Source organism: Rissa tridactyla, chromosome 3, assembly GCF_028500815.1.
Source record: "Rissa tridactyla isolate bRisTri1 chromosome 3, bRisTri1.patW.cur.20221130, whole genome shotgun sequence".
In the NCBI taxonomy this organism is placed as follows: domain Eukaryota; kingdom Metazoa; phylum Chordata; class Aves; order Charadriiformes; family Laridae; genus Rissa; species Rissa tridactyla.
The window spans coordinates 36,161,789-36,185,683 of record NC_071468.1 but is presented as its reverse complement, the minus strand read 5'-3'; the positions used below and the strand labels follow the sequence as shown (position 1 = coordinate 36,185,683).

Genomic DNA, 23,895 nt, shown 5'->3' with positions numbered 1-23,895 from the left:
TACACATGTGAAAAGTTTGCCATAAAGCTCAGGAACCACGTGTCCTTTCATTCCAGTAACGAAGTTGGTATCCTCTGCTGACAGTCTGACAGTAAAATAGAAGACTTGGGTCTTGGCCTTTTTCCATCTGCTGAAGTAATGGTTTAAAAAAAGACCCCTAATTTTGAATTTCTACGTCGATTTCTGCAGCATGTGCAATGAAATGGCAGATTTCCATCTTATTTTCAATTCCCATCTTATTGTAAAATGCTGGTGACTTTTATGGGCGGGAAGGGGTGACGCTCAGACTGAGGACCATTTCAGGATGGCTGCTTGCCCACTCCTCTGCCAAAAATAGTGAAATCACTATTCCCTCCTCCAGTGCAGGGATGGTGAAAGCCAGATTCACTTCCTTAAAAATCCTGCTTCATGCTTAGAGCAGCGATACTTTTCCTTTTATCTCTGTGGAGTGCCTGCACTTGAGACACTTAATATGAAGTGGTAGGCATTTGTTTTGGTTTTATTTTTACTTTTTCAAGAAAGGTTATGTCTGCTGAGTATTTAAATCTTGTATTTTTTTTTCTCTATGGAACATATTTTTCTTATTTTCTTGGCTAAGTGGAAGATTAATTTGACACTTCTGTGTTACCTTTTATATTAGATTTATTTCATTACATTTACCTCAAATAGAAGTTATTGGTCCTTTTTATATTGCTAAGTGCCATAGTAAAGAGTTGTATTAATAATGAAGTCTCTTTCATCCTCATCCCCTGACCAGCCAAAAAAACTTTATTCTCATGCGGTCTCTGAATGCCTTTATCTCTCTCTCTCTATATATATATAGAGAGATATCTTTCTTCATATCTTTTTTTATATCTTTCTTTTACCTATGCGTTTCTTTATATCATTATGTATTTATTGGATAATATGGAGCAATCCTGTAGCTTTACATTGATGCTTCCCTAGGCTTGTTTTCTAAATTTGGATACAAGCATGATTTGGTTACAGCTTTATGCTTTAATTGTGTTTCTTCCTGTTTTATTGGTTTTAAAGAACTGATGTTGGGTAAAACCAGCGATCTTTCAGAGGAGAGATTCTTAAAAGTTGCAGTGGGGTTGGATCCTGTGGCAGGAGCTTCCTCCGCAGTGCTCTGCTCACATCCTGTCTACACCAATGCCTGATGGGCCATTTTTTTCAAACAAACACACAAAACCAATTAATATAGAATTTTGCATTTTTCGTTTTCATTAATTATTTTTTCTTGATGATGTCTTCCCCACCACTCCCTGCGTTAGATGACTCTCTAGCCTCCAAGCAGCATCTCTTCGTTACCTGACCACCTTTCCAAGATTATTTGGAGCACTATTTAACAGCAGAGAGTGATCTCTCTAATGTGTTCCATTATCGGGGACTAGGGTGTGGCATGGGAATAGTAGTATCTCCAACACTGGGGACCACGCATGCTTTTAGCAATCTCTTATGCTTTAAAAGCTCAGTTTGGTTTTTATGTCTCTTATATTTTTGGGGTTTCTTTTTTCTTTCCTTTCAAAATACGGGAAATTGTGTCAGTTTACTCAACTGTACGCACCAGCCTAATGAAAGAATGCCTCCTGCTTTTTCTGGCAAAGGTTTTCTCTGGATTCTTGTATATGTTTGTGACAAGTTCGTAAGTGTTGTTCAAGTTCACTTGGAAATAGAACTTTCCTGAAAATACTTACTTTCACCAAAATAAAATATTTCTTAAAAAATAAGCAAACCAGAAATAGTTAAGAGCAATGGTCTGCTCCCTTGAGCCACATTACTACACTAACTCCAGATGACTGACCAATTAAGTTGAGCAAGGCATTTTGCTTCTGTAATTGAACTACCCTGCTTTCCTTTTATATTGCAGTTAAACTGTTGTTTTTTTCCCAAGTTTCCTAGAAGACGCTTGTAAGAATAGCAACGCCAAGACAGACCGAGGTCATCCATTACTTTGTCACCAACAGTGGACAATAACAGATGGGAAAATATAGGAATAGGGCTGACACACAGACCCTGGTATTGCTGGTGTGTGGCATGGGGTGATGTCTCCTCATTTATTAGTCCTTGATGGTCTTTCTTACATGAATTTACCCAATTACTTTTGAACCTGTAACAATGTTTACTGCCCCAGCATTTAGTGCTAAGCTTTTCCAAAGCTTAACAGTGATACGTTCTGTAGTGTATGTTCTTTTACAAGTGGCAATATTTCTTCTAATGGTGTGCCTAGTCCTTTGAACGTATTGATCAGTCCAATTCTATTCACTATTTTTACCACTCATAATTTAAAAAAAAGACTTCATCATACAATTCATTAGTCACTGAGGCCGCAAAGTCTTAGCTTATTTCATTTTAGATAGTACAGTACCTCATTCCCTACCTTGGATTGTTTAGTCGCTTTTCTCTCATCCCTTTTCCATTTCTGTCCAGTCTTTTTGAGAAAGAGGGAAAATTCACATGGTTATTGAAGTGGTACTAATGATTGAATGCAGTCTCATTAAGTAAGTTCTAATTTCTCTTCACCTTTTCTAACGTTTGATCTGATTAATTATTTTTTTTTGACTACTAACGGGCTCAGTGCTGACATCAGAAGAGCAAAATTTTAAGGCTGTATCTGAACAATAATATCCATCAACTTGGAGCCTGACACTGTACATGTTGAATTGAGAGTCCCACCCTTCTTGCATTGTTTTACTGCTCTGACACAGAATTTGTAACTCGTGACCTGTGGGGGGGCTTAACCCCTCCTTCTCCTGCTTCATTGTGCAAGGGGACCAGTTTTTCTGATGCCAGTTTTTTCTGATACTCAAAATAGTATTGTGAAAATGCTTGTGTTGTTACTCCTATAAAGAAAAGTGAAGAAAAAGTCAAACTAATTAAATTATTACAAGATGACAATATTTAGAAAGTATTTGTTTCGTTTTTACCCAAAGGCTAATACTTTCTTAAAAAGACCTGCTTTTGAAATACTCTGTAGGCAATCTTTTTTACTATCAATAAGGAGCGGAACACAGGGTGTTAATTAGGTCTATTATAAAAGAGGCTCGCCCTGGGTTGATTCTGAAACAGAAAATCAAGAGGCAGTAGAGCATGACGTATTTGGAACTGACACTATTGCCTGCAGCGTGGACTGCATTCATAGATCATATGTTTGCAAAGATGCAGTAAAGGGGGACTGAGGAACGGCTCCGGTTTTAAAATGTTTAGAAAATGGATATGTGGCCCTATTGGGAAGACAGTGCCTCTCACTCGTGCTTGGCAGTATCTGTGGCCACAAGACTGTGTCTGAAGGTTTTAATTAAAATATGAAAACGAGTGTTTCCTTTGTGTGGCTTTTTTGAACAGCGGCGTTTGTAGCTACTGAGAGTCTTTAATATGGTAATGAGATCCTGAAGTCTTTAATTTAGTCATGGCTATGGGGTTTAGGTTTGTGAATAACATACTGAGGCATCAAAAATATGTCCACGGTAATTTCTAAGCATGTTTTAGAAATGGTGTAAAATTGACAGGACTTTAAGATGTATTTTTAAATTATTCAGAGGGAAAAATAAAGTAAAATAAAGAAGACAAATGTAGTGGCGGGTGTTCATGTTACGCAAGTCATGATCTTAACATTGGACTTAAACTTTTTTAGTAGGTAGCGTGGTAGTGATAATGTCTTACTTTACCTTTAGCTTCTTAAATTGATGAGAACAGTGTCCTTTAAACTTTATTACTACAAAAGAAAAATAGATATCTTGGAATACAAAGGTATTTTCTTGGGGTTTTTTTGCGGTGGAGGTTTGGATATACTGTATTAAATTTTGAGCATTTGCGCATAAGGTGAATAGAACAGTTTTATAGTACAGCTGCTCTGCATAACTGTCAGTGGTTTTCTTTCACACTGCTTAAAACAGAGGCAGGATTAGATGGCTGCTTCTGGACAAATATTTAACAAAATACAACCAGTCGTCTTTTCGGGAAGATGTAGTCTCATTGAAATAGGAGAAGAATAGATCCAAAACAAAATAAGAAATGAGAGTTGAAGGAGTCTTTTGGGTCACTGGAAACTCTACCTCATGCAAGAGAGAGGCCTCTTGGAATGGAAGTTGAGAACGTAATTATAAAATTAGAATTCAACTTGATCTTTGATTATAGGGGTCAATTTGTTCATTTCAAGTTTTGACTTGTTTTTTCCCCCTCTTCTGACCTGTTAAATGTAAGCCACGCTTGTAGCCATTTGCAAGATTTTTTTGGTTTTAGATATGCATTCTCTCCAGAAAGCCTTTTTTTTTTTTTTTTTTTTTTTTCCAGTTATTTCCTTTTAGTTGACCATTCATGACCATCCCTCTCATGTTAGCAGTGGCAGATCTCTCTGAGAGAACAAATAAAAGGGCTGTAATTTGGAAAGAGTTTCCAGTGGTGCCTTCTGCCGTGGCTGCCAGCACACCCTTCTTTCTTTCAACAAAGGCAGAAAGTCAGTCACGTGTATTGGTCAGAAGTAAAAAGAAATTGCATGTAAGGAAAACTACTTTGAAAAAGTCATACTTTTGTGGGCCTTTAAAATAACAGAAATTCAAGAAGTCCGGAAATGAAGTGAGTCTGCTAAATGAGAAATGATGTACAGGATGTAGATTGAGAGCATCTACTTACAGCTTTTCTTGTAGCAGAGAAGCAGGGATGGTATGCATGGTTTTTTTCCTCAAGTGTCTCTTGTTATATTTTACATCAAATTTGTAAGCCCTTTCAGGGTAGGAATTCCTAGTTTGGTCACAGTGAGAAACACAGTGGGAAGGCCTTCACATTAGATACACTTTTCATCATTTTCTTACAAATTGTTCTTCTCTATTTGTTTCTTTAATCTGCTGCAAAGTGTGAAAATTTTTGGATACAATGGATATGCTACATGAATAATTGCCTTTATTTTAAAATAAATGTGCATATTCTTTGTGATATGTTTTAAATATCCTTTGCAATGGAAATAAGTTTTATAATCTTATTCATAGCCAGTTAAGTTGTACTGAGGATGTTAAATGAATTGAAAAAAAATTTATTGCTGTTCAGTACTATCTATTTAATGGGCCATTAGGTCTGGCTATTCTTTGTTTGAATATTGTATAATATTAAAAGAAAGCAAAGGAGTATTAGACTCAGTTGGGCCATTATCATGTTACAGATATATATGCAATTTCAGGTGATACCTTGATCCTGTGAAACTACCTTCCCTCATATGCTTTTTCATTATATTAAGGTTGTAATTGCATATGGGTAGCCTTGGGTCTTTGTAAGAAGTAGATCTATATTGGTGATAAATAGATGCGTGGAAAGCAATTGGAATGTTTTGAAATCACACAGACGATCTTTGAACGGTAATCAGTTGTTTCCCAGGAATAAGTAGTCTGTGTCTAGAAGTTTTCAAAAATGTGATCAGTACCTTAATACCTCCTGACCTTTAGGCATTTGTGAAAGACTGCAGTTTCCAAAAGACAGGATGCTCAGCAGTTTCTGAAAGTTAAGACTTCTTAAAATAACTTCAGTCAGACTTTTCTTCTCTCCACCAGCCCCCAAAATCAGAACTGCTTGTTATTAGCATATAAGGGAGATCTGGTTTTATGAAATGTCTATTTTTTTACCTATTTAGCCTTCAGTGTCTTTCTAAATTATAAATAGTGTGTCAATAGGCTAACTGAATTTTAGTGATTCCGGTAAAACTTGACCTTTATTACCCAAATGAATGGGAGGGAGGGATGAGACCTTATTCCATTAAAACATGTTTTCCAGATGTTTTCCATCCCTCCCTGTCTTAGTAAATGGCAGTGTCCTGGCTAAGATTTCTGCTTTTCATAAATGCAACAGAATAAATTTAGACTCAAGACACTTTTTTGATGTGAATTATGAGTATATATGCATGCTGCCTATTGTCCAGAAAGACTACAGTGAACTTCCTTGCTAATTATCAAGGACAATAAGACATCGGTCTGTGTTTTGGATGTGTCCGTTTGTCCTTCTAGAACTCCCAGTTCCTGCAATTTCTAAAACAAAGATGGTAATAAAGATGCACTGGGACTCCAACCTTGAAGAGCGCGGCTGTCATCGCATTGTCACCCACCACGTGGTGGTGTTGCCCTGCTGCTCTCTGTCGCCTCCCGGTCCTACTCCTGTGCCCCGGGCTGTCACAGCCACCTCCCGGCCACCAGCGAGGGGCCGTTTTGCAGGTCTCCTGCAGCTGGCTGCTTATGCTTCAGGTCTAGCAGCAGTTTTTAGCTTGTGCTCTGCTTCTTGCTCCACGGTTTGAACTGGTTGACTGCTGGTGTAGCCAAAAGGTGGACCTTGATGTGTATTTGCTGACTGCAAGTTAAGAAGCACATACAAAGCTCCCAGGGGAATCAGACTGGGTCAGGTGGAGCAAAAGCCACAGTCCAGGCACCGGTTTTGGAGCTTTCTCTGAGACAACACTGTTGTCACCAGGCAACCCTGTCCTGCCGGCCCTGTTTAAAGTGGACAAGGAAGCAGGAGAAAAACTGAGTACAAATCCCTGCTCTGAGTCTAGTAATAAAATAATTTAATCTTTACCTCTCTTTTGATGTAAGTGTGTGGCATATAGTATTAATTTGAAGAAACCTAGCAGAAGTGCAGATAGGCTCTCTTGGGCAGCATTCTGTTTGAGGGTCAACAAGGGGGAGCTTCTGAACTGGTCCCTGGTGCTGGGGGTTGGACCTTTCTCAGCAATTCACTGCCCCATAGAATCGGGGAGCACCGAGAGCACAAAAATGGACAGATGTGAAAGACCCCACAGTTTGCGTGTGCCTACCAGGCGGGACGGTCCAGGCATACGCAGTGTGGGAGTCTGAGGGCAGCAAACGGAGCTGTTCAGAAAAGGTATTTGTCGTTATTTAATGACATTTTTGACTTTGGGATAACAGAGAATCCCAGATAATATATCCGTCTGTCATTTTTACAGAGCCAAGAATCTTAATCTCCCGTTTTCATTTTCTTAGGAATGCTGTGTATTTGCAGTTTAGTGTGCTTATGCGCGTGTCCATATAAATCAAATGTTGTTAGTGCCTTCTCATACAACTGAAGTACCCATATAAAAAAACCTGACATATTTAAGATGTGCTAATGCTATTCAAATTATAGCTCTGCTATGTGCAAAAGTATTTGTTTCTTTTTTGTGATGTGTTGGATTTTCTTTTCTACGCAAGAAGCTACCTTATTTAATTCGAGTAAAGTGTTACGCTACTCCTGTATTGCCCAATTCAGTCGGGCAAAAAAAAATTGCGTATGTTCCCAAGGAATAGCAGACTTTGAAGAAAGCAGTGGATTACTTTTAACGCTTGTTCTCCATTGAAGTTTATATTTGCTAAAATCCAAATTGCTGGCTTCTTAGTTGCTAAGATAGTCTGAAGGTTCCATTGCTTCCATTTGATGGAAATACGGTTTGTTAATTTGAAGATTTGTATCTGATATTTTTCTTCATGTTTTTATTATCTTCATTCAATTCCTTTAAAGGATTTTGTTACAGGATCTAAATATTTTTTTTTACAAAGCTCTATCATTTCTATTTCTGAAATACTCTCCTGAAAAAAAAAATACATATATATAAAATGATATCTAAAGGGAATAAATCGATCATAAATCCCAACTAACTAAATATGCTGCCGACACTAAAAGCAGCAAAGATGATGGTGGAGTCTGAGTGGTGCAGCCTGATGGCTGAGGCTCTCGTTTGAACACTGCTGGACTTGCGAAGCCTCTGTCAGTCCAGAAAGGTGCTGTTAGGACATCTGGAGCTGCAGCCGGCCATGCCAGGCGGAGATGGGCAGGTCAGCAAACAGTAGATCTGGGCCAGGGGATTATTTTTACAAAGGAGTGTCTTGTAGTCCTAGTGGCTTGAACACCGTCTCTTAAAAATTGAGCATTATCCAATTTGGAACATCTAATTACATGTAAATATAGAAATTAAAAAAATGCTCAATTTTTTTGAGCAGAGCTGTGTCTGCAGAAAACGTATACTGTAGTCAGTTTGGCTTCTCTTCCAACTGAAAGGAAAATAGGCACGAGCAGATGAACTGCCAAGTAAAGGTAATAAACAGAAATTTGTCAATTTTGAGTTCTTTACAGCAAGCTTTTCTGCTACTTCTCCAGATATCCAGTCCTGATAAACATATTGAGGATGGGGGGGAATTCTGGCATTTTGGATAGACAAACACACCTGCATGTGTCATAATCCTTAGTAAGTATAGTAAAGGCCTTGGACAAATATAGTGTGAGACACATAATGGTATCAAAAAATGGAGTTTAGAGGAGTCTAGCATTCAGGTAAAAGAAATTGGTAGTTGTTCCCCAAAAGATTGTTTAAATTGAAACCAAGTGAATGCTTTTCATTTGTTTCACATGGGAAGAATTGCAAAGCAGTGCAAGTGAGTTGAATCTGCTAAAGCCAGAAATTCGCTCCTGTCTTTCTGGATAACATTCCCATTTTAAAGTTATGTCAGTTCAGTTTCCCTCCTGACAGTAATTTCGAATTTAACTATCCGTTTAGCAAAGGAGAGGGCAAATAAGCACTGAAGGATTTGAAATTATATATTCTGGCCTCATGAATATTTCATGGTTAAAATAAATAAATAAAAGCTTTCCAGAAATGAAATGCTGTGGTTATCTAAGAGGTCATATTTCTCCTTCACTCACTATCTTCATAATAAAGAGCTATTGATTAAATTGAGGAACCGCTTGATCTTTAGCACTACAGGTGGGAGGTCGTTTCTGGCGAGGGTTACACGATGGGTTTTATGATCTCCCTTTCTCCCTTTCTTTTGCCCTGCTCTGCCCCCACACTCCTTTTTTTTTTTTCTTTTTTTCTTTCCTTTTTTTTTCTTTAAATTCACACATCATCAGATCTATTCCTGTTTATTTTAAGGCCGTTTTACACATGGTGGGGATTTTTCTGTGGGCAATCGTTGTTGACTAGAGACTGAGAATAAGGAATGGAGATATATATAAAAAAATGTGTATATGTATAAAATGTAAGAATTGACAGATAATTGAAACTGATTTTCTTAATGTCAGTGTTCAAATTCAATATAAGTTGCTTTAAATATATGGAATATTTTGACACAGGATTTTTTTTAGAGCCATTTAGGTGAATGCTTTGTTTCAGTAAAATTTCTTCCTGTTCAACACAACAGAACTCCACAAACTTAAGAGTTTGTGCCATTGTAATAGTTTCCAAATATGAATAGCAAGCTGTTGATCAAAGAACTCTTGGGAGAGATAAATCTAGCTTTAAACATGGATAAACCTGCTTGTTGAATTTGGCTTGGCTGTTCATGCTGTCCCATCGTGCTGTGTTTAGAGCTAAGGGTTTTGGTGTTTGGGATACACTTTAGCTTAGAGGGTGAGATGTGCTAAATGAAACATTAGAGTTCTATGCTTTGTTCTGTCCTAATGTGAGTTGGCAGGGGCTTTTTGTTTGTTGTGGGTTTTTTGATGGAAAAAGCATAAATTTATTTTATCATAAACTCAGTCATTTGTAAATACTTTGAACTAGAGCAATTTTTTTCTGCAGTTAGGTTAAAAATAGCATGTCCTAGGGACAGAGGAAGCAGCTGTGTTAAAGTATCTGCGTATAGCTACATTTTCAGGATTTCTATTAATGCTACAAAGTCAGTTGAAATGACATCCATTACATATTTGTCCAAGCAAGTGGAAAAGAAAAATAAACAATGTGCTAGAGAGTCCATTAAACTGTGTGTCTCTGCCTGTCTTTCCCAGTCAGGGCAGCTGATATCTATAGTCTACCCACAGTTATTTCTATAATATATATACATCGCACTGAGCAACACTAAGACGGTGAGCTTTGCCTACCTAATGTGTCTTGTTAATAATCTTTACTGTTTTGTGGTCCATATGTATGCAGAAAAAAATTGTATCTTCGTCAGAGCCTTTGCATGCTCTGAAGAATGCGTAATGATTTTTAAAATGATACTTAAAATGATACTCTCTAGCAGCAAGCTAGACTTCTTAGTAGATAACTTCATTTATTTCATGACCATAAATATTGCTGCAGTAATGCAGACAAATTTTCCCAAAGGAGAAGATAACTATAAATAGCGGGTGATATGAAAGTCTGTCTTTATTAATGCTTACACATTTAGAATCAGCAGAGGCTGCCCTGCTACGCCATGGGTTACAATTTTTCCTCCATAGATTTTTTTTTTTTTTGCAATTACTGTTGGCATACAACTTGAGCTAGGATTGTATATTAAGCTACTAGAAATGAATATAGCATGTGGTAATCCTGTTCCCTTCCTTGTTAGCACTTTTGTCCTCTTGTGTCTTTTGCTAACCTTTGTTTTCAAGGTATCTTATGCATTTTTTTCTGGACAAGTCCATTAAAACATGAACTTATAAATTGGTATTATAACATACTGTGTTTTATCATTAAATGTCATTAACATTTTAATACTTATTAAAATCTAGCTTTTCTATACAAAACATCTGTACTTAGAGAAGAAGGGTCGTCTTCAATTGTAGTAATTTTTGAAAAATGTTTTTCTCTCTTAGTTTTGGATATGGCCCGCCACGTTCCCCTTTACCGAGCCCTGCTGGAATTACTCCGTGCTATTGCATCCTGCACGTCGATGGTTCCATTACTGCTTCCTCTGTCGGGAGAAAATAGTGAAGAGGAGGAAGAACAGTTGGAGTCACAAGCTTCTGTTGGGACTTTGTTGGCTAAAATGAAGACCTGTGTAGATACTTACACCAACCGACTGAGGTAATCGCTTCTGTCATCCCTAACCTTCATTTAAACTGCATTTTGCACTTAGGTGAGAAGTGGAAGAAGATTCCGTTCTGCATATTTATCTGAACAGGTACTGCAGTCCAGAGTGAGAACGTACCATCTGTTTGATCTAAACTTCTGTTTATATGTATGTATTCTGTTTTACTATACTATTTACAAGGATTTTTTTTTTCAATGACACAGAGAAGCTGCTAGGTTTGCATACTCTTCTCTCTTCATCATTAACAGCCCAATGATCAGAAAGAGGATTGCTGCTCAGGAATCTGGGAGCTTCAAAGCTTTCTTAAATTTCTTTCCCTCTTCAGTGAGGCGAATCTTCTGTTTGCGAGACTGTGCATTTCCTGCCGTCAGTCTGAAGGCAGGAGCATTCTGTAAAGAATGGGATCAGGGAGGGCCAAACCAAATGGTAGCTTTTACAAGAAATATTCCAGCTCTCTTCTGTATGCTTTTGTGCTGCTGTACCCATTGAGTAAGGACCGGGTTCCTCAATGGATTCTCCATCAGAGGCTAACTGGTTAGGAGAGAAGCCTTTGGCTTCTGTCAGGAAGAATAAGGTTCAGGAGGCAAAAGATTTGGGATTTATTACTTGTGGTGAGAACCCTAACTGTTTAGAGACGGTTGAAAATTTTTGACCAGTGGTATCTGTTGGTGCTACAGATGAAAAGCGTGTTTCCATCCATCTGTGATTTTATGACGGTTTGCCCATTAGCACAGGCGTCAGAGGTGAGCTGGTGTGCTAAAGATGATGTGAAATTACAAACGAACGCCCTGGAGTCATCCCTGCCAGGCTTCGGGGTCTTCCAGCCTCCTCTGAGAAACTCTGTGTTTGACACTTCTTGTCAAACACTTGCAGTCCAGCAGAGCAATTAGCAAACAAATGGAAAAGTATCTGAATATCCCATCTCAGCTGTGATGGCACTGGGCTGCGGAAGTGTTGTAGTATAGTGTTGTCTGAGCTTGTTCTGCACTCCTTCCAGAGTTCAGCCGACTTCTTAAGGCCACACATACAGACAAACCATGAATGACAGTACCTTTCAGTAACTGTGGATGAGCCTCTAGGTAAATCCCTTCAAATCATCTTCTCAGAGCACTTCTGAGTGATTCACACAGTGTTGCTTTATGGTTGCTTTTATCATCAATTCTCACACCGCAAAACTATGGCCTCTCATCTTCAGAAATGCCGCTATGACTGAGATCTGACTGTCACCTTCTGTGAAATGTTGCACTTCTGTTATAGCCAAGATACAAGCCTGAGGGCCCGGTTTTCAGTCAATTGACCGATTAAGTTGGTGCTACATGTGGTTGTAGCTGTTTGAAGGGACAGTCACCAGACTAGCACACGCGGAAGGAAGGAGCCCCTGTGTGCCTCCCAATACCTCCTGCCTCTGGGAGGGTGCGGTATTTGGTACAGATGTCACAATCAACTTTCCATCTCTGTTTCTCCATGTCCTCAACCGCTCTTGTTTCCATAACCGAAGATTTGGTGGGGTTTAATGCCTTAATCATCTTTTTCTGCCCTGATTGAGGGAGCTGAAAAAGCAAATGTTGCAATATACACTTTCCTTTCTTTTAATAATTTCTTCCTTTTAATAATTTTCTGCTTCCAGCAATTAATTGGTTTCTCAATTCTGTTTACTTGTTTCCAATTTAAAGATGGCTTGTTAGGAAATAATACCCGTCCTTCCCTGAAAAATTTAGTGCTGTCCCTAAGCATATGCTGAAACATCATGAAAAGAAGGTCAATATAATGCCAGGAAAAGGCGTGCGTTCAATGTTCTTCCTCCCACTACAAGCTGACAGTATTTACCAGCCAATACGTGAGATATTTTCTGAGCAGGAATCCCATTCATTGGGAACTCTTTCTAGTAACTCCTGATGGACCGGACTTTACCGATTGAATTTCTCTAATGCTTCCTGACTGAGACTGCTAGTCTTGCCTATCAAGCATGTAATGTGTCTGTGGTGGGATTTTTTTGCTGACTAAAGGCAAAAGAAGCAGAATTAGGAAGGACAAATAACGGTTCTTTATATTGGATACCCATCTGAAAATATCAGCTTGTGCTTGCTGGCAATATTATGTAGATCATAGTATATATAATCTTCTTAAAATAGAAAAGAAAATATATTTGGCTTCTGTGTAATTCATTTTCAGTATAGATGTATGTAAAACATTCTCCAACACAATAGCTTTTTTTGCTAGTCCAATCACCTGTTAGCCTCAGATTGAATGGGCATGGAAACCTGTATCTTCTCATGTCACTTGCCCAGGTTGAAGTCTAATAAGTCTCTTTGTGAGAATGGCATATGACTACTCGTCATAAGCTCTTTTCAACTTGGAAAAATAAAATGCGGTATGACTCGTTCTTCAGTGTCAGCTTAGGATCTGAAAACGAAGGGCAATTCTAGAAGCACAGTTGGTATTATTTTAATAATTGATGAATTTGATAAAAATGCCATGGTTGGCTCAGTTACATTATCTGTACAATTTTCTTCTATTACTTTGATATATCAGCACAAAAAGAATTCTTGTCTTTCACTGGTTGGTTTAAGCATAATACTGTTTGTCTTTAAAGCATTATATAGACAAGGATGAAAACACCAACAGCCTGCACAGCCTGGAATCAGTGGGGTGGAAGGTTTTAATTCTCAGCATTTTAGTTGAAGGTTTGCCAGCAATATAAGCAAGTGTTGGCATGAATTTCTTCAGTGGGACAATCTGCTGCCCCTTTTAGGTCAAATGCCAGAACAACAGCATAATTATGGCATCTGCTTTCAAAGACAGAACTTTCCTTTATCTGAACAGCAGTTCTACTTGCATGTCTACCAAACACCATCTCCGTGTTGGAGCAAGAGTGTCCACTTGGATACAGAATTTGAGGGGGAACGTTTCTGGGTTTGGATTACAGCTAGCATTTGATTTCATGTACTTTAAAAGGCCATAATAGTCTATTGGGAAAATTCTGGATAATGGAGAAGACATTTGGGTATGAGATGGTTTCTCGTGACTGTTTGTTGGACTGCTGGGGAGTGAAAAGCCATGCCTAATTTGAGAGCGGTCGGGCTTGTGCAGTGGTTTCTACAAGGGCTGAGTTTGAGACGTTTGTTTGCTGTGAGGGCTGAGCCCTCTGCTGCAGAGAGCTGCTGCTGTGTAGCAAAGCAGGCTCATCTGAACCACCATCTGCCAGGTGAGCTTCCATGGCAAATTGTTAAATTTGACAAAATAAGCTGATGGCTTGTTTGCGTAAGGTATGTAGCAAGCCTATGTCTAAAATTCTTAACTGTGCTTTAACTTTCCACGTCACCCTGGCCCACCCCCATGGTGACTGCTTGAGGGAGATCTGAATTCTCTCATCTTCACACTTCTGTCGTTTGTCAGCGTTGCTACTGAGGGTTAATCCTGCCAGTTCCAAGGCTGGCTGAATGTATCAGCCCTGCCCGTCACATTGCAGTTATGACCTGGATGTTTTTCTGTTGCACGGAGATGCTAGAATACAACCTGGTAGGCCTGAGGCATTGTCCCTGCTATGGCTTTTCATTGCCTTCACTGTTATTTTGCAGAACTTCTATGTGAAACGGTACATTTTGCAAACAAAAAATTTTCTTTATAATTGCGTCACAAGAATTGAGGCCTAATTTGTTTAAATTTATTTTTCTTTAAAAGATGAAACAACTGTTGGTTTTTCTTGCTGCACTCTCAAGCTGGTGTTCGGAGACGATGGTTGGCTGCAGGGAGCAGTCCTGCAGCCTCTGCTGGTTTGGGATGCTTCAGCTTAGTGTCTCTAAATACAGTGCTGGAAGCCCCAGGGAGGAGTGTGTGGAGCCACCTCAGAGGAGGTTACTCGCTTTCACCCGTGGTTATTTGCAAAGGCACAGTCCCGTCCTTCTTTTGCCTGATTTCAGGAGATCGGTTTAAGAATCTGCGAGTTACTGGAAGGAATGAGCTTCTGCTTGGTACCTGTGGGAACCTACAGAGGGTGGGGGGCCGTGAGGGCTGAGCGATACCACGGTTGCAAACCTGTGGCAGTTCCATCCCAACACAGTGAGCGTCAGTATAAAACTGAGCAGAATTCAGCTATAAGCTCCATCTCTGTAGTACAGAGGGGCTGAATGGTTGGTTCATTGGCTTTATGTTGTGAATACTTTGATAAAGGTATCATTCCACATCAGCACGTTTACCTCGCAGTGTCAGGCATGGGTGAGTAAGTATCAGTATTGGCTTTAAAAATTAAAGTTGCCTTGGGAGCGTAGCATTCATTATTCATTTAGCACAGCGTGAAGAGAAGGCTGTCATCTTCTAGCACAAGCTAAATTAATGGCTTAAATTATTAGCATGTACACTGCTGTCTCTTCTAGCGAATATATTAGTGACTGGCATCCCTTTAAATATGAGTTGACATGATTTTGCCTGCGTTTTCTTCAATAGTTGAAAAACTTTATAGGGAAGTTTTTAAGTCTAAATTAAATATTTGGCTCCTCCTCCACTCTGAAAATTGTAACATTTAGTTAAAGGTTTGGCCTTTATTAAATAACTGCATTAAATTTGGCTTCATATGCAGAATCTTGGCAGAAAGAGATGTACAGTATAACACAGGCATTTAAATGTTTCTAAAAATAGAGAGAATTGGTTACATATTTGACCTTAGTTTATTATTTATGAGTATTATTGGTTTTCACGTTTCTTTGGAATACCGTATAGTTACAGCTCAGGAGTTTGATTAACACTGTTAGTTTACCTGCATACCTAAATTTATATGCAGGCTGCTAGAGTGCGGGGGAAGGATCTTGCCAGTTTTATCGCTTTAATTTTGGTATTTCGTTTTCTCATTCATATTTTTCGTGGGAGAGCCTTGTAATTCCCAGCAACTGCCTCTCTCAAGCTGGCACTCGACTCGTCCCTTTGAAACACTTGCGTATCATCCACGGCTTGGAGAAGCTCGCCGCGGCTCTGAATCCAGGCAGGACTGCAGCAGCAGTATAAAAGTGGAGATGATACTAAGAAGGAAGGATGACGTTTTCTCAACTAATAATTTTGTTTGCGCATGTTACATATGCTCACGAATGGTAGAATGGTCACCAGGCTTCTTTTTCACGTGCACACAACGTAACACCGTGTCTTTCAGATGACACTAAGATACAGGTTTGGGGACTAAAAAAATCGTCTTTGGTATTGCTGTAATTTTGTCCTTCGAGTAACATTTGCACTGCTCTGAAAGTCCTGCTTCCCACCTCCAAGACCAAAGCTAACAACACCTGTCAAAGTATTCATTACTGAGGATCCGTGCAGCAGGCCGACAGGCCGCAGCAGGTTTACAGAGGCCACGAGAGTCTTTGACCTTTACTTCTCCAAGTGCTGTAAGATTCATCTATGCATCAGTTATATGTAAACCCATTCATCTTTTTCACAGGGCTTGGGAATTACCTTTGTATCTCTCCCCTTTTATAAGCATACAGGTTAGGAAACTGCATAGACTTTTAGATTTTCATTTAATAGTCATGATATGATTGTAAGGATGTGATTTTTAGAAAGGGCTGCTGTGGTCTTCTAATGTAGAGAAATATAAAATCAAGTGTAATAGCTCATGTCTGCAATGAAATTCAGTTCTGTCTCAGATGGCTAGAGATGACAAAAATTGTGTGAACTTTACAAATCATAATCAGCATGAAAATGTATACCAGTAGGGAACCTTTGGCAGATTTCCCCATGTAGAGTCTAGGGAATTACCTCATTTACCATATGTCGACTGTAAATAAATTGACAAGCTGTAAAGTATTGTTAAATATCTCCAAATAATTGTGTATAACACTACATATGTAAAGAAGCTCATGTAGTGACATCGTAGGAACTGTGCAGGATTAATCATGCTAAGTTGGTATTCTTACTTAAACAGCAAAAGATTTGAATCAAACAAGGGTAGGAAGGCAAAATGAGGGAAGAAAAAATTGGAGGCCATAATTAATGGGAGTCTTACAAGTTATGGCAGGATCAGTTGGGTTTTTCCCCAAAAGACAGAAAAAAACTTATCTTTACCCTGACCATTACAATATACAGGCATGAATTGTGTGAGGAAAGTAAATGTTGATAAGGCAGTACATCTGATTTGGGAGTTTTGTGATGCCAGCTACCTTATAATCATGAAGAACTGACTGAAATCCCTCATTAGGCAGAATCAAGGTCAAATATGAGACCTGGTTTCTTCTTGGTGTCCAGGGTGGAATCACTCCTGCACTTCACCTCCTAAACTGCTTTTATACAGCCTGAGTTCTGGCCTGACTGAGGCAGCCTGGTAATACAGACCCTCACACAACCTCCACGTACCTGCAGGTGACAAGGCAGAGCTGTTCTGCCAACCCTTGACTGAAAAGGTATATTCTGAGGAGCGGGGCTTTTTTGTCTGTTTTGCTCAGGATAACAGTGGACAGAATAGTTGTATCGGTGGTAAAAGGGACATAAAAAAATATGTTCTGTTGTGATAGTTCAAAAGTGCTGAAGTGTTAACTGTTGCTGATAGCAGGGGAACGAGCGGAAATTCTGTTATTGGTACTGAGAATTTGCATTTGAGTAGATGCCTCCTTTTCCTGCTGTTTCAACTATATATATATATCTATATATCCTTGTCTGCTTAGGGAGCTGACTGTCATTAGCTCATCTGTAGGAGGTTTTAAGCATGTGGTCTAACGGGGCCAACACTTTAATTTTTGTTTCACTCTAAGACCAAGTAAGAGGGAAAGGCTGATAGTCTAAATTGTAAAACCATGTGGAAGGTAAACGCCCTACAAGATGACCGTCTTGAAAAGAAATTCATAAGAATTAATTTCACTTTCAATATCTTCACCAATCACATGTTAATTGCTTTTCATGCATCTCTCTCTTGGATAAGCCCATTGACATTTAATTTTAGTCTAAATTTCTCCAAGGGTTCTGTAGCAAATAGCTTAGGGATTCTACATCAGCAGCATGCAGTTCTACATCTGTACACCTTTCTTGGGGCTGGTGGCTGCTAGCATGTCTGTGATGTTAAAATAGGCATCACTGAGCTTTAGTGGGCTTAAATATACATTTTTAGGTTACTTCAAAAAAAATATTGAGTTGGATTTCCTCAAGGAAGAAGGCAGCGATGAGGATTTTGGAAAGCATGAATGGGAGAGGCAGCTGCTGGTGCTTCCTTGTCTTAAACTATTCTTCAAACGTTGAATGGCGCTGTTTGGCTGTGATGCTTTCCTCCTAACTTTGAGCGCCTGAAAGCTCGGAATTGCTCGAAGCCAACAACAGGCTAACGTCCTTTTGGAGTAAGTCTGGAACAGAGAAGATTCACCATGCTGCAGTAATGAATTTTGTTATTAATGTGCTCTGGGGATATTCTAATTTGATTAGGTACAGTACAAAGACTTTCAGTATTACTGTAACTACCTCTATTGAATAGTTTAGAGACTTATTCTTTATGCATCGTTTCAGTCTAGGTTAAAATACAGAAAGGATATAGTATTTGGTAGTTGCTAAAATATGTTTGGGACGTCAAAGCATTAAACTGTTAATTTTTCTTGTGTAGATAGCGTTCTGTTTTGCTTCTGGGTATGGTAGTGGGAAAGAAAAAAACAGTGCTTCTTGGCTTTTGAACTTGTTTGGCTCTTAAAATGAACAAATGCTATTAAAACAAAAACCATACAGAAATTACAGTAAAATAATTTGGGAGCTGTTAGCATTAAGATCTCTCAAGATAACAGTGTAAATTTATGCTAGCTCTTAAAACATATAGCAGCTTTTAAATATATACGTTTAGGTTACAGTGTTATCAAGTATGTCTTAATTTCAACCATTGAATATATATTCTAGTAAAGACTGGCTTATGACAATCAAAATATTTCAATTATTAGGCAGCTAGCTTCTGTCAAACAACGGTGGTAATACATACTGTATTTTCAAATTATTATGAAAATTTGAGGTGTTTAAATTGCAATACATTGATTATAAACATCCAATATAATACAGGCACCTTCTATATTTGTTAGACTTTTAGAACTACGTTACGTTAAACTGTTTATTGACATAAAAGGTCTTAAATTTATAGCCCAGAAGAGAACTGCAGAGAGACACAAACTTCCTTTTTCACCCACTCGCTTGCGAGGTTGTAGTTCATAGACATACTGGGAATTTTTACTTGAGTTTTCCTAGTGTTTTATTGTCAGTGTATTTTAAAGAATGGCTAGTGCGTTATGGAATGGGAAAGAGTTCTGTATTACCTATTTAGGACTTGATTTTTGCACCAGGATCTACATGGGTGGATGAAGCGCACATTCACGACATGATCTTTCTTACGCTCGTTTCATAAGCTTCTCTAATATTTTTTTGAAAATGTGCAAATGTAAGGTCAGCATGCAGGCGTAACAATCAAAAGTAGCAAATGGTTGAAGCAGAAACTCGTGTACTGGTATCACTGGCTTTGTATACACGCTTTTACTCTTCATATCAAGTGTACTTCTGTTTGTGGGATCAAGGCTGGATGTTCAGTACTGTCACAGCTGATGGCTGCATTCAGTGATGGACCTGGAGATACAGACAGACATTCCATTTCAGAAGACTTGTTTTAATCTTGATCTTTAATCTTTCGTATTTTTCCCTGTTGGCAAATATGCTGAGTACTGTATGACTGGTTGAAAAACATTCCTTCATGGTATATCCTGTTTCTTTGCCAAAAACAGGTCTAAAAAAGACAAAGCTAAAGCAGGAGTAAAACCAGATACTTCCGATCAAGAACCAGAGGGACTGACGCTTTTGGTACCAGACATCCAAAAGACTGCAGAGATAGTTTATGCTGCTACCACCAGTTTGCGCCAAGCAAACCAAGGTAAAATAGAAATACTTTTGTAGTGTTTATTTGTAATACATTCATTAACAGGTAACTTATAAAATAGCTTAAAAGCAAGAAAAACTCCTTCCTTTCCTTCCTTTCCTTCCTTTCCTTCCTTTCCTTCCTTTCCTTCCTTTCCTTCCTTTCCTTCCTTTCCTTCCTTTCCTTCCTTTCCTTCCTTTCCTTCCTTTCCTTCCTTTCCTTCCTTTCCTTCCTTTCCTTCCTTTCCTTCCTTTCCTTCCTTTCCTTCCTTTCCTTCCTTTCCTTCCTTTCCTTCCTTTCCTTCCTTTCCTTCCTTTCCTTCCTTTCCTTCCTTTCCTTCCTTTCCTTCCTTTCCTTCCTTTCCTTCCTTTCCTTCCTTTCCTTCCGTCCCCCTACCACTGACTACCTTTTCAAAGGCGGGTGGGACCTTGTGGAATTCTTAAATGTTTCAGTCAGGAAATAGAATAATTCAAGGAGGTGAGAATACACCTCACAACTTTCAGCAAAATATCGTAGCACCTTTTTTTGTTTTCGTGGCAGATGACAACATACATGACCTTTAATAGTAAAGCCTTTGCTGTTAAAACTAAATCTTGTGCATTAGATTAACTCTTAACTAGATGAATGCAGAACAAAGTCTTAACTCATGGATTGAACCTGCAGACGTTCAAAGGACCATGTGGCTGTCTAGTAAAAAACCCCTAAAGATTAAGTAGCTTAATCAGGGGTGTAGATTTTAAAAAGGCGTGTATAATCAACTCTTGATTTTGGAGAATGCATCAAGAATACTTGTGTTAACGTCCATCCACTAAAGTGTATGTCATACTTCCTACTTTAAATTAAAAAAAAAAAAAAAAAGAATCAGAAGAAACAATAAAAGAATATTCATAGCAGCAGCAGCCAAGAATTATTTCTGAGATAAAAATCTGTATTTACTTTGAGCTGTTCAGATAATGAAATATGTAGTAGTGAGAAAAAAGGATTTGTATGTTGTGAACGATGCCGTTTTCAGGCTTCTCTGCAAACAGCGTCACCATAAAATGTCATTTCAAGCTAAATAATCCCCCAGTGCTTGCTCTACTTGTCTCAAAATTACATGGTTAACTACAAATAATCATCACATTTTATATAACAGAAAAGAAGATGGCTGAATACTCCAAAAAGGCTGCTGTGAAGCCCAAGCCTTTGTCTGTTTTACGGTCTCTTGAAGAAAAGTATGTGGCTGTCATGAAAAAACTCCAGTTTGGTAGGTTGAGAAGTGTGAATATTTGTCTCTTAGAACGGAGATATCTAAGAAATAAGCAATCTGTTGCCTTGAATCCCTAATTGTTTTAGAAAGTTACCAACTTTTTTACGTATGTGACCACTGAGACTTTTCACATACGGAAAATGATGTAAGTCTGTATTTTTGATTAACAACTAATGCACTCTTTGAACTAATAAGAAATGTTTTAAACGTACACTAGATGAATTCAAGGGATCAGATTAATTCAATGACGATACTCGTGTTTTCATTCCAGTAATGATTTGTGAGTCTTTCAGTCCTCAAAGCATATTGAAATGTTAGTAGATTTTTTTAAAGCTCGTATATGACTCTATATATGTTTGTTAGTGTAGCTTTTATTGTTTAAATGGACTAGGATTCGGATTAAAAGGTGGGGTTTTTAACATGAAACTGTAGTATAACTTCGTTGTGTCCTTTCATGGAGTGCAGTATGTTGCATTGGGAAAATGTGATGGGAATCGGTGCTTATTTTGGCTATAAAGGGAACGTGTTAAAAAAAATTCGTACAGAACAAATAGTATCTCATCCAAACAGAGCTATAAAATTATTGCAAAAACATGTTCTATGACTATTTTTTGAGTTGCAGTGACAGCATTTGCAATCGCGTTTCTTTGCTGTTGTGTTTGTAAGGGGTTTTCCTCACAAATGTTTGGAGCGTATGCCAAGAATAGGAGGGAGGCAAGTCTGCAAGGGTAGCTTTTCACCCTGGCAGCCAAGCCAAGCAGATTTTGCGTAGTAAGTGATTAAAGAAAACTAGCTGCACTGTAATTTTTTTATGATTCTTTAATAACACATTGCAGCCACCACACAAGTAAATACTGTTGGCACTCTGCTTCACACTGATTCCCTTATTAGCATTATTATGTATTCATAAGTACCGTTAGTTTCCCGGCCTGGAGAGGCTGGTAGCTTTCCAAATCAGAAATGGTGTACGTTTGACAACTTGCACTTGAAAGCTTGTAAATTTGCTGCAGAAATTAATTTGACCCAGGACTGTTAAAGCTTTGTTTTCTCACAAAACTAACTCAAAAGAGACGTTATTTTTTTGCAGTAATATAATGCAAATTAAACTTTCCTGATTAAAAAATACTTAGAATCTTTATCCAAGACCTAATCCATTATTAACTTCACTATTGTCCTGATGCATTAAAATTTTCTTCTCTTCTAGATACATTTGAAATGGTTTCTGAAGATGATGACGGAAAATTGGTTTTTAAAGTAAATTACCACTACATGTCTCAGGTAAAAAATGCAAGTGACGCCAACAGTGCTGCCAGAGCCCGACGTCTTGCTCAAGAAGCTGTGACTCTTTCAACATCGCTGCCTCTCTCATCTTCATCCAGCGTTTTTGTACGCTGTGATGAGGAGCGGCTTGACATTATGAAGGTAAAGAAGCAAAGTTATTTTTATTTCCCTTTTTCAGCTTGGCAGATAAATGTTTAAGAAGGTGCCTTAAATAAACCAGAGGTATTTCACGTGTACTTTAATTGCTGTCCAAACTTTAACATAAGTAGTAGTATTTTAGTCTGATCCCGATTTCTCAATAACTTGGCAGGGGGCAGGGAGAGTTCATCTACCCCAGGACTGCTCTGTTGGCCAAGCAGATGTCACAGAACAAGGTTCATTCTTCTTCACCTACTCTGAAGAGAAAAGTTTAATTTTGTTACTCCATTATGGTCCAAGTGTATCTTCGCACACAACCATTTAAGTCGATTAAAAGCAGTAGCTATGGAGGAGTTTGGACCTGAAGTTTGAAGAAAAGTCCTATTAATAGCATCCAATAGGGGGTAGAGTTTTAGCTCCTTCTGTTTTGTTTTCCATTTGTAATCTGGAGAAATGAGAATTAGCAGAGAGCTTCACTTACCCAGAGTATCAAAATAAACAGACTGACAGCCTGCATGTGATTATGATGTGGAAATAAAATGCTTCATATAACGTAGAAAAATCTCAACTGTTTGGCAAATATAAGGGGTTTGGGGTTTTTGGGGGTTTTTTTGTTGTTTCTTTTTTTTTAAAACTGGCATCTTTTTGTCTTTTTTTACAATGGTAGGTTCTCATTACTGGTCCTGCAGACACCCCTTACGCAAATGGTTGCTTTGAATTTGATGTATATTTTCCACAAGACTATCCTAATTCCCCTCCACTTGTGAATCTGGAAACAACTGGAGGCCACAGCGTGAGATTTAATCCCAACCTCTACAATGATGGCAAGGTAGGTCACCTTTGTTCCCGTGTATAGATGTCACAAGAAAGTGAAACGGATGAAAATTTCTTCATTTTACAATCAAATGATCAGCCGCTCCCAATATACTGCAGGAAGCTGTTTGGTTAAAACTGGTCTTCAAACTGAAATGCCGAGTGATTTAACAGTTTCAAATGGGAATGATCTCCTTTCTGAATAGTCTTGGAGATTTTTTTAAAGCCTTTATGAGCTAGATTGCAACAAAATGCAAGTAATTTGGACCTAGAAAAATGTTCTTTCCCATCTTCTTTGCTAAATTAACCAGCTGGAAATCTATTTTGCCTTGCTGAAATACCCAGGATCCTTTCCACGGACAAAGTATGCTTCATAGCAGCTGCAACTGAACGTGTTTGACAAGTGCCCCGTCTCTTTCCATGCAAAAGTGCCTTTTGTGGGAAGATAAAGGCTTTCCCTAATCTCAGTAGCCTTTATTTAAAAAAATGTAACTCTAAAGTATGGACTTAATGACGGTTTTCTCAAAAAATAGTAAAGCTTTTTCAAATAATATTAAAAGTTAAGCTTTCCCCCTTCCCTTCCCCATCTCCTTGGTATGTTGTGGCTCATTGTAAAGGCTCCAAAAAGCTAACAAAAAGTCAAGTGCATATCAGGGAGATGCAATTTCTATTTGGAATAAAAATAAGCACACGTTAAATTCACTGCAGAGCTATAGAGATGGCGATGCCTATGTCCCCACCAAAGCACAGGCCCGCAGAGTAGCTTTGGCTGTAGCACTGTGGCACTCCTTCAGCCTTTTTTT

General features: G+C 38.5%; 1 protein-coding gene across 8 annotated transcripts in view; it reads left to right on the top strand.

The window, feature by feature from the left end:
* Positions 1-23,895, top strand: part of BIRC6 (baculoviral IAP repeat containing 6) — a 186,923-nt gene that overhangs the window by 152,828 nt on the left and 10,200 nt on the right. For all 8 annotated transcript variants that reach the window (XM_054196360.1, XM_054196361.1, XM_054196359.1 and 5 more), the window contains 5 exons: positions 10,546-10,756; positions 19,481-19,626; positions 20,747-20,857; positions 22,065-22,282; positions 22,947-23,108. In XM_054196360.1, coding sequence (XP_054052335.1) covers positions 10,546-10,756; positions 19,481-19,626; positions 20,747-20,857; positions 22,065-22,282; positions 22,947-23,108 — 848 coding nt within the window. The remainder of the gene's footprint in view (positions 1-10,545; positions 10,757-19,480; positions 19,627-20,746; positions 20,858-22,064; positions 22,283-22,946; positions 23,109-23,895) is intronic.